This window comes from Zalophus californianus, chromosome 1 (assembly GCF_009762305.2).
Source record: "Zalophus californianus isolate mZalCal1 chromosome 1, mZalCal1.pri.v2, whole genome shotgun sequence".
Lineage (NCBI taxonomy): Eukaryota > Metazoa > Chordata > Mammalia > Carnivora > Otariidae > Zalophus > Zalophus californianus.
In genome coordinates this window covers 213,498,591-213,509,954 of record NC_045595.1, presented here as the reverse complement: position 1 = coordinate 213,509,954, position 11,364 = coordinate 213,498,591, and the positions used below count along the sequence as shown (strand labels likewise).

The following is an 11,364-nucleotide window of genomic DNA, read 5'->3' as shown; positions in this document are numbered from 1 at the left end:
GGCCTGCACCACGCATCAGTGGGGGCGGCGTAGGCGACACCCCCTCCCAGACGGCCATCCACAGAGGCACCACCTGCCCGCTCCCCTCGGGGGAGGAGAGAGGATCGAGCACATGGTGCCTGCGGTCCTTCGATGGATCTCAATGCAGTCTCAAGCCCACGAGGTCGTGTTTGCCAGAAACTTCCACTCTCCTTTCCAAGTTTAATGCCTTTAAATTTCCACTAAACTGACATTAACCGCCTACTGTGTACAAGGTGTGCAGACCCCTACTCCTTCCAGCTCAGGGCCATTCGGGGGCGACTGGAACGTGGGTCACACTGCCAATCCTGTGACTTCACGTGTTTTCTTTAGAAACTAGGCTTTAAATGGCCATGCGGCCCTGTCCCTTGCGCCTCCGCACCTGTATCCATGCTGACACGTGGCTGTTTCATGTCTTTCAACTTCCGTGTCAGAGTGAGCCGCTGTTAGTGTCCCGCTCCCGACTTCGGGCTGCCCCAGGTGTCTCTGAGCGCGTCCCCACCCTGCCATCCAACGGCGCCCGCCTGCGAAGCCAGCTGAGTCCAAACGAGGTTGCCCTTGCCACCTGGTCTGCTTCAATGTTCTGAGTTGGCCGTTTGCTTGTAAACTACTGAGCCCATCTCTCTGATGGTTCTCGGTGTTTCCAGAGCTTTTCTTCCTTTGTACCAATTCTACCAAATCATTGGTTTTGAATTTTTAGGAACTGGTCTTTTGTCCAAATTTTTAATATATTGGTACGAAATTGTTCATCACAAAGTTCTCGTGATGTTTGTCTGCTAAGTAGGTCTCTTTTTTGGTTCATATCATTTATTCAAAATTTGGGGGGGTTTCCTTGGTCATTCTTGCCAAAGGATTACCATTTTTTCTTGAGTGGTTTCCCGAGAGCCACATGTTGGTGGCATTGATCTGTCTTACTAAGTTTTCTGACTTTCTGGTGCCCGGTGGGCCCAGCCGGCCTCAGGGCCACCCCTCATCAATCAGAAGATGAACATTCAGTCAAAAAATGATTTTAATAGATATAAACTGACTAGCTGATTTAAATTCTAAGGGGAACATGGCCTTTTGTGTTTTAACTTTTTTTTTTTTTTTTTTTTTTTGCAGCCTCCAAACCGTTTATTTATCTCGACTTGGGGGTGGAGGTCGCTGGGGGGGGTAAGTGGGCATACTATTGCGGGGTGGCAGGGCCTGGTGCAGGCGGGTGGGGCAGGCGTGGTCTTCACGCGAAGGTGGAGCCGTTCCAGCCCACGTTGGCCGCGTTCATGTCGTAGTAGTTGATGTAAATCCTATCCGGGCTGACGCGCAGGCGCTCGGCCAGCAGGCCGCACAGCAGCTTGCTGTAGGAGCGGTTCTGCGCGCCTCCGATCTTGCCGATGCTGTGCAGACTGCAGAGCGCGCACGGCTCACTTGAGCCGCCGAAGGCCATGAGCTGGTCTGAGACCACGTGCACCGCGATGTACTGAGCCGGCTTGCCGGTGGCCTGCGCCAGCTGCTGAGTGAGCTCGGAAAGGAGCCCGTCCGGCACGGAGGCGCGGGGGACGTTGGTGTTCACCACGAACATCGGCATGCTGGCGGAGAAGCGGCGGGGACTGGCGCACAGGAACTAACCGACGCGCGCCCGGCCGTGTTTTAACTTTTTTTTAAGATTGATTTATTTATTTGAGAGAGAGAGAGCACGAGCAGGTGGGAGGGGCCAAGCGAAAGGGAGAATCTCCAGCAGAGCAAGGAGCCCAACGCAGGGGCTGAATTTCACGACCCTGAGATCACGACCTGAGCAGAAACCAAGAGTCGGACACCGAACTGACGAAGCCACCCAGGCGCCCCTGTATTTTAACTTTGTTAATGGGCCTGAGTCAGCTGCAGCATCCCAAGGGGCAAGGGTCCCGGCGCCCCCAATGTTGCTGGTCCTGGGGTGCCAGGCTGTTAACCCTCGGGCCACCACGTTCCTTGAGAGCCCGTCGCTGTCAGGGATTGCCTTCAGTGAGCACTCAGTAGGCCCTGAGCTGGGGACTTTAGCACATTTTACCATTTAGTTGCTGAAAGTCTTCTTACTCTCATGTTACAGGTGGGGACACTGTGCTGTGACCGGGACAAAGGCCGGTGTCTCTATCTACAGAAATGAAAGGGCTGTGCTGCCTGGAAGGGCTGGCTACCCTTCGAGCCACAGCCCCAGGACGGCACTTTGCCCAGGTGACAGGATGCACTAGGAGGGACCGTCTGGCCCGGAGACAGAGCACCCATTCATGGGGGGACATCTGGGAGCCCCTCAGCCAGTGTCCAGCAGGCTCAGAAGTCTTCGGAGCCCCGGGGGGCAGGGAGGGGATGAGCTCAGACCCAGAGGACTGGGGGAGTCCCTGTCCCGTAGCAAAAACACCCAGAGGGGGTGAGAGGCCAGTCCAGACCCGAGCCACACATCCCAGACAGCAGTCAAGGGCATTAGCATTCCACAGAGGCCATGAATCCAGAATCCAGGAAGCGCGGGCCAGTGAGGGTGGCCCCATGCAGGGCACCCTGCGGGAGGTGGCTGCCGCTGTGCCTCCTCTGCGTGGACCAGCCCCCTCCACCCTAATCTCACCCACTCCTCCCTGCCCCCAGCACTGGCGCCTTCAACTCCAGAGCCCCCTGCAGCAGGGGCCACCGGCACCCCAGGCCTCTGTCCGGGCCTCAGCTCCTTTATGCTTTTTGAACAAGGGCCCCACAGACCGCGTACCTGCCCTGACTACACCTGGTGAAGGACCGGTCAGGTCTTGTCCATGCGGTGTGCCCTCCTGGGACCAAGGCCAGAAGCCGAGGGCCTGCCCTAGAGGAACCACCGGCCACAGCAGACCCCCCCCTCGGGCCTAGTGTCCTCCCCTCAGCCCTGTCCTCCCCATCCTCTGGGGGAGGTTAGCCGGGCCCCGCAGGTCTGTGCCCCTGTGGGGGCGCTGCTGGATCACTCGGTCATTGCTCAGTAATCATCCTGGGCCACCGTACACTGATGCACCACCTTTCCTTCTCTTTGGGCCCTCAGGCGCCTCCTGATCATCCAGGACCTCGGCACCCCCACCACTGCCCCGGGTCTCCCTGCACTCAGACCTTCACACGTGGGCAGTGAAGAAACGAGGTCCCCTATCCGGGAAGTCTTCAATTTCCTTAGCGTTTCCTCCCATCCTAAAGCCCTCCACTGTGAAGGGCACACAGTACCAACATCTGGAATATGGGGGCTTGGGCCATAAAGTCTGGGGTATGGTAGGTCTTGGATCAAAGCAGCCGTAGAAGGTAAGTATGGAATGAGCACATACCACGCGTGGGGACACGACAGAATTTAGTGTCTTTACCACCAGCGACAGAGGGTTCTTGGTGATCAGGGTGGGTGTGCACCCCAGCGGAGCAGGCCAGCTGGGGCAGGAGGAGGCTGACCAGGGCCAGGCCTGGGGGCAGCCCCCTCATGGGGGCTGTAACCTCCAACCCCCACGGCCCTGACCTGCTGGACCACGTGCTCTGGGGCCTCTCAGGTGCTCTCTCCTGGCCTCCAGAGCAGAGGGGCAGGCACGGGAACTGCTTTTACAGAGCTGGTCTCTGGGTGGCCACTGGGGGGCGGGGAGCAAGGGGCCAAAGGTCCAGAGACAGTAAAGCCAAGAGGCTCTGAAAGGGCACGAGAGGTCAGCACTCCCCAGGCAGGGCAAGGAGGCCCCTCCTGTCAGGGGTTGAGCCGCACCCCAGAGGACAAGGCGCCTGCAGGGCCGAGAGGAGGACCTGACCCCACCCTGGCCTTCCAGACTCCACTCCAGCCACCAGGACCTGGATTTCTTGCCCAGTGACCACTCCCCCCGCCCCCGGCCCACCTCCAGGGTCTGCATCCTAGGAGGGAGGGCCACCCCGGGCTGGAGGGGCTGCCTGCGGAGGGGGGAGGGGAGCGGGAGGGCCAGGGCCAGCAGGGAACAGGGTCAGCGCTCCCCACACCACCGCCTTCCAGAACCCACCTCAGAGCAGCCGGTGTCCGAGGCCTGCCCCGGCCCGGGTCTCAGGGGCAACGCGTCCGGTGGGAGGATGGAGCAGACTCATCACCCATCAACAAACGGACCGTTAGCTCGTTTGTGGCTTTCAAACACTGAGGCACAGCCGTGTGGCCTCGCCTGTCCCGCCGAGCTGGGGAACGGACTGTCGGGGCGGGCGGATGCTCAGAGAGAGGAGCTGGGCTCTGAGGGACGAGCCCGGGGCCGCAGTCCCAGCAGCGCGCACCGCGGGGCAGGAGCCTGAGAGACACCCACAGATGCAAGGAGGGCCACACACAGTGGGCGCCTTCTGTGTGCACAGTCACCTCCAAGTCAATCTCTTCCAAACACCCCCTGAAGATAAGCGATATCACTTCAACGGGTCACTATCTTTGCCTTATGGGCGAGAAAATCGGAGTCGGCTGAATGAAAGAGGTGGAAGTCCCCCTGCTCTCTAATCCAGGTGACCACTGTGACCCTCAGTGTCCTCATCTCTAGGGCAGGAATGATAGCAACTAGCGTGGCCCCTCTGAAGGTGCCAGAGCTCACAAGGTGCGCGCCTCCTAAAGCAGGGCACACATGTAACATGCTGCTGGTACCCCAGCTTCCAGACTCCAAACACCTGTCTCAAGCTCTCAGGCCACAGTTGAACACACACAAACGGGAGGGCGAACGACGCTGGACACGAACACGCCTCGGTCAGCAGGCAGATCGGCCTTCCGGGACCAGGCCACAAACAGGCCACCTGGAACTCAGCACAAACCAGCGGATGGCCTGTCTGGTTAAGAAGGTGATGCTGGCTAACCTGGGTTTTCTGAACACCACGTGCAACCCAGCGGCTAGAAATAGGCCCAGTGGCGTGGGCGCCAAGGAGGGAGACATTGGCTGAGACGTGAGTCATCTACAGCTCTTGAATGCCAACACTTCTAGAAACAGATATTTTGGGTTCCTTTGGAAAGTGCACCATGGATGGAGAGGAAAAACCCTCTCGGCCTGAGGCTCGGGAAGGGCTGGGGACAGTGGGGCAGGTGGCGTGCTCGCAGGAGAGGACAGAGGGCAGTGGGCAAGGGGTCCCAGGAGCACAGACCGGTAGAAGGGGAAGGGGTGCAGCCCTGAGACGCTGCCCCCACTCAACCATTTTGGGTCAGTTTTGTCCTGAGTCTCATGACAGGATTGGGAAAGGGTCCCAGGAGAGAGCAGGCCCTCCTGGCTCAGACATGGATGCACCCCCAGCAGGAATCTCCGCAGGCCTCCCGACCGATCCCAGCATGTTGCCCGAGATGAAGCAGAGGCCAAGGTCACCTGGGGACAGACACAGAGTCAGGAAGCCTCAGGGGCCAGTGGATCTGCTCCAGGCCCTGTGGGTGGCAGACCCCAGCTGGAGTCACCAGGGAGCACCTGCCCCACGGCTCGTGCCCCTGATGGCCTGAGGGACCTTGGACAGTTCAGGACCTCTCTCTGAGCTGCTTCCTTGTTTGCAGAGAACAGAGCAGAAAGAGGAACTTGAGAGGATTCTGGAAGACCAACAACAAGACCCTGTCTGAGATCAAGGTCTTGGGGCGGGGGTCAGCCAAACCTGATGTTTCGGGTTGGAGGGTGAGCCCCTGGACCTCTGTTGTGGGTCCTACTTGCTTAGACTCCTTACAGTTAGGAGAGCAAGTCATTTCCTGGTGCCTGCCTTCCAGATAACAACAGAGTTCATGGGACGCCTGGGTGGCTCAGTCATTAAGCGACTGCCTTCGGCTCAGGTCATGATCCCGGGGTCCTGGGATCGAGCCCCACATCAGGCTCCCCACTCCGCGGGAAGCCTGCTTCTCCCTCTCCCACTCCCCCTGCTTGCGTTCCCTCTCTCGCTCTCTCTCTGTCAAATAAATAAATAAAAATCTTAAAAAAACAAACAAAACAAAACAAGAGGGTTCATTCCCCCCAAAACCACCTAAGAATAGAACAGCCAGGGACAGGGGGTTCTGGGCAGGTATTCCTCCCCGGGCCTGAAAGTGGGGAGAAAATTGCTTTCGGTGGTTGGTGGACGGTGTCACTGCATATGGGAATGTGGACACGGCCAGGGCGGAAGGCAGCAGGCCCGTGAGCCTCCGAGGACAAGCCTGGGGCCTTGAGGGAGGCACAGACTCTCCCAGCTGTCAGGTCCGTCCTGGCTCCTGTCAGGCACAAGGCAAGGTAAGGTTCTAGAAGCTACCCTCTCAGAGTAGAAACCGCCGCTCAGTCATGCCGTTTTCCCTGTTTCGGACTCCATCACCCCAGAGCTCACTGCTGAGCCTGCCCGGCCTGCTGGGTTTCGGGGCTATCTGACACCAGAAGTCCGGGGTCAGAGCCTCTCAGCAGCAGGAGGGAACAGGGCCCCCCAGCCCCAGGGGCTTATGCTGGGAGGTCTGGGCCACTCCCTTGCTGCCTGCTGGGGCGCCAGGTCCCTCTGCCCTAAGCCTCCAGGACTCTGGCCCATTACAGAAATGCTGTAGCTCACCCGCTCTGTCCACAGAGATCTGCCAGGTCCTGGCCCACACCTCAGCCTTTCCCACCCCTGCCCGTCCCAGACGCAGCAGCTTGCTAAGTGCTGACAGCCCCGTCCCCAGGCTCCCTCCCGTGCCAGCATCCCTAGCACCCAATCTGAGCCAGGTCAGGGCTCAGACAGGAGCAAATGGACGATTAAAGCAAAAACGCTGAAGTCTATGAAAGAAAACAGTGGTTACTTTTAGAAATTGAAAAGGACAGGGAGGAGTTTTTTCCCCAATAAACCCAATTTGACAATTTAAAAACCTCTCATGCCTTCCACTGATATTATCTGAAATACGAAGGTAAACTTCATAACTAAAGACACATTAAAGCTGTAAACACACTGCTTATTTCCAGACCACGTGTGCTGGGGGTCACGCGCCCCCTTCCCGAGGGCCACGGCCTAGTCAGGAGTGATGGGCCCCCACTTCGCTCCAGCCCCCTCCTCCTTAACAGCTGTGATAACAGACCAGATGCACATTTCTTCCAGAGTGTGAGTTTGGGATGGTTGCTGGATTTCAGTGAGTCCTGTAGTCCCTCCACATGTGGGCTTGAATCCGGAGGGGCGGGGGTCCCTTCACCTGCCCAGGGAGGCAGGGCTCAGACCCCCCCTCCCAGCAAACACCCACATTGCACTCCTCTGTGGACCAACGGTTGGCCAGGGTTGGGGGGATGGATCAGCCCGGCCGCCGCACTCAGTAGAGCTCGCATTCTTACGGGGACACAGACAAATCCCATAGTTACAAACTGTGCTTAGTGCCAGGAACAAAATCAACAGGGGCTAAGGCAAGCGGGCTGAGCAGGGGAGCCTCCTTCAGCGGGGAGACCAACAACCACATGTCCCACATCCACTCTCCCCTCCTCCCTCCTGACACAGCCCCAGGATTGGCCATGCAGCTATAGAGATGTTTCTCAGCTCCCCTGGCAGAGAGGGGCTGGTGAACAAATTATAAATGATGGGCTGGGAGTTCTAGAAGAGTTCCTTGAAGAGGCTGCCTCTGCCAAGGGAGCAGTCCTTTCTCTCTCATCCCTGCTTCATCCTCCTTGTTCCTGCCTGGAATATGGTTGTGATTGTTGGAGCTCCAGTAGCCATTTTGTGACATAAAGTGACCTTAAGTTTGGGAAGCCCAAGTTTAAATAGCAGGCAAGTTCTAGAGCCAAGTACTGGACTTTTCGTTCTAAAACCTGTATTCTTCACCCTTTACAACCCCTTTCTTCTCAATACACACACACATGCACACACACACACACACAGAGAGCTGAGATGGAAAACCAGGTAGCCTTTTGGTGTCAGGTAGAGCTTCTTCTGGGACACAAGGCCTCAGTGAGTGCAGGGAAAGCTCTTGCCATGTGAGCTCAGCCCCAAGCACAGGGAGCAGTCAGACCAGAGGACAGCAATTCTTGTTCTACTGATGGTTCAAAATCAAATTCTCAATTCCTCTCTGTGACTGCAACCAGGTAAAATTACACAGTGCCAGCAACTTATAAATAGAAGAAAACAAATGGGGAGAAATGAGCAAATTAAGCCATGAGCCTCCAGGAGAGATTAGAGGAGGGAATTCGCTTTGTTGGTATTTCATTCTGCCAACGCCGTGGCTGAAATTCTCTGTGCTCTGCATCTGCTGCGTGTGGTCCCTGGTGAGTCTCTGGCTCCATCCCTTTCTCACGTCAGCTGAATCTGAAGTGAAAATGCAGAGCATCTCACGCTGGAGCCTCTGCACTTGTGACGGTGCTCAGGATGCTGAGTTCGTAAAGTTAGACACAAATCAGGAGACACGTGGTCCCCTTGATGGTCTGTATTTGCTGGGCACCACGCACCTGCTGGTGAGGACACAGGAGGGGTCCCACAGAGAGCAGCCCCCCAGCCAAGCCGGGGAGCAGGACACCAGGTCCACGGCCAAAGCTGGCAGGGGGATGTGCTCTCCCCACCAGCACTACTCCCCTGTCTTGCTATTAGCTCAGTCATGTGCTCATTCCCCTTTGCAGACTTGCTCCAAGTCCAACTGAAGTCAACACGAAACACTGGCAAACCGAAGGAAAGAAAAGATTAAACATGAAAGATCCGGCGCATTATCTCTGGAGCTGCCTGGCTTCTTGGGTGTAAAAAGGTGGCATGGCTATGATTCTCTTCTGCCACAGAGAGGACAGCAACGTTGAAATACACCAGAGCGGAGGCAGGTGTCACCACGAGAGCCAGGGAGAGTGAGGTGGTGTCAAACGTCTGGGCTCCCCTTCCCAATCTCTCTGACCAGGAGACATCTGTCTCCTGGGGGAACATCTCAGCAAGCAAGCCCATGCCTCCGGTCGGCGAGTTTCGGAGCGGGACGAAGAGCCTGCCCCAGGGAAGCCATCGGGCCCTGGCGCTAGGAAGGATCTAGAGCACCTGGCACAGTCGCATCCGCCCCGGTCCTGCCTGCCGTCCTTTACTGTTAAACTTTCCATTTTGAGGGGTGCCTGGGTGGCTCCGTTGGTTGAGCGTCTGACTCTTGATTTAGGATCAGGTCATGATCTCAGGGTCGTGGGTGGCATCAAGCCCCGTGCGGGGCTCCACACTGGGCATGGAGCCTGCTTGAGATTCTCTCTCTCCCTCTGCCTCTCCCCCCACCCCCTCAAAAATAAATAAAAGCAAACTTTTCATTTTGAGAGAACAGTAGATTCATGTGCCATTATCAGAAATAACAGATGCCCTTTACCTGGGTGCTCCAATGGTAACACCTGCAGAACCGTAGTAGAGGACCACATCAGGATGCCGACCTTGGTGCGGCCGCCCTCCCACAGCCACACCCCCTTTACTCCCAAGCACCAACAGCCCACCCTTCCTGGCTCCATAATTTCGTCATTTTAAGGATGTTTTCTCAAAGGATCGTACGTATGCAATTTGGGGGGCTTGACTTTTTTGTACTCAGCTTAATTCTCTGGAGACTTGTGCAGCTGGCTGTGTGTGTCTCTCACACACATACACACACACACTTACACGTTCACGCTCACACTGGGACACGCTCGCATTTCCATGTGCTTGCACACGTGCTCACACTCACACGTGTACACACACACCCAAGGTCACATGCTCAGGCTCACCCTTGCACACATATGCACACCTGCCCGTGCTTACATGCTCACACACACTCACATTAGGGGCTGCGCTCACACCCGGGGCCCTTTATGCTCCTTGGCTTTTGACACTCAAGGGTGAGCTTGAGGCGGGAAGAAACAAAGAATCTGTTGTCCGCCTGCTGTAGCTTTGCTTCTTTTGCTTGCTACTTTGGCGAGGCAGTCCTTTGGTTTTTGTTGTGCTTTATTTTTACTTCTTAGGCAGTAAAACTCATTAGCTCAGCACTGAAGCGGGGACAGGCATCTGAGGACAGGAATCTTGGCCGCTCCCCAGGGGGATGGGGTGACCGCAGGCCTCCCCTCCCTGCCTGTCCAGGCGCTCCCCATGTCGGCAGGGTGGAGGCCCCCCTGGAGCGTCCTCTCTTCCTGCCCCTCCCGCCCCCACTAAGCCCAAGGGCATGGCCACATCCGGGGCAGGCTGGCCTCGGGTCCTCTAGGGTCAGGTGAGGCCCTGGCGATCCTGCAGGCAGGGCGGGTCCTCCAGGGTCAGGTGAGGCCCTGGCGATCCTGCAGGCAGGGCGGGTCCTCCAGGGTCAGGTGAGGCCCTGGCGATCCTGCAGGCAGGGCGGGTCCTCTAGGGTCAGGTGAGGCCCTGGCGATCCTGCAGGCAGGGCGGGTCCTCCAGGGTCAGGTGAGGCCCTGGCGATCCTGCAGGCAGGGCGGGTCCTCCAGGGTCAGGTGAGGCCCTGGCGATCCTGCAGGCAGGGCGCGGCAGGGCGGGAGAGCCTTGCTCATTTGAACAAAAAATGTAAGTGGTGGCAGAAACTCAGCCGTTGGCACGAATAATACTTTATTTCAATATTTTAATAAGTCAAATAGATACCCAAAAAACTGATGAACAGAATATCAAAGTTGTCAATAAAGGCAGGATCTGGCCCTGGCCTAGCCGAGGTCTCTTCTCACTCACCTCCCGCTGACCCGGCCCTGCTATACCATTAATACGGGGGAAACCCGTTTAGAATGGAGTCGGGAGGCCAGCAGGAGGCTCACCTCCTACCACTGTCTTCACCTACACACCTGACAACAAATGACACACCGTGCAGGGGGAGGCTACTTCAGCTAGCACTTTAGTATCCCAGCAGAAAGAAGGTTTCCTCTTGCCCTGGCAACAGCCCAGCCAGTGAGAGACATTGTCACGGCCCAGCCAATGAGAGTGTGTCACGGCCCAGCCAATGAAAGACTGTCACGGCCCAGCCAATAGGAGACGTCATGGCCCACCCAGCCAATGAGAGACAGTCACAGCCCAGCCAATGAGAGGCTGTCACAGCCCAGCCAATATGAGACGTCATGGCCCACCCAGCCAATGAGAGACAGTCACGGCCCAGCCAATGAGACTGTCACGGCCCAGCCAATGAGACAGTCAAGGCCCAGCCAATGAGAGGCTGTCACAGCCCAGCCAATATGAGACGTCATGGCCCACCCAGCCAATGAGAGACAGTCACGGCCCAGCCAAAGTGAGACTGTCACAGCCCAGCCCATGAGAGACAGTCAAGGCCCAGCCAATGAGAGGCCACTACACTTCCAGCTCCCAGTTTACTCCAATGGACTTTCTGTTTACAACAGCCCGCGCCCCCACCCCCTCCCATCCTCTATAAAAGAGCCTCCTCTGCGCTGTTCCCCTGACTTGTCTACGGTGTTGCCTTAGCGAGCTGCTTCGGGGCTGCGGTGCTGTCATTCCCAGATAAACCCGTTCTTGCTGGGAAGTTAACTGGCAGTTGTGTCTCAAGGTGAACAGCAGCTTGACCCCCGAAGC

General features: G+C 57.2%; 1 protein-coding gene across 1 annotated transcript; it reads right to left on the bottom strand.

Moving 5' to 3' along the window:
- Positions 1-1,115: 1,115 nt before the first annotated feature.
- LOC113917653 (macrophage migration inhibitory factor) lies at positions 1,116-1,634 on the bottom strand. The gene has a single exon (XM_027585552.2). It carries the CDS (start codon positions 1,580-1,582, stop codon positions 1,235-1,237), a length of 348 nt encoding a protein of 115 aa, XP_027441353.1. The 5' UTR covers positions 1,583-1,634; the 3' UTR covers positions 1,116-1,234.
- Positions 1,635-11,364: the final 9,730 nt, after the last annotated feature.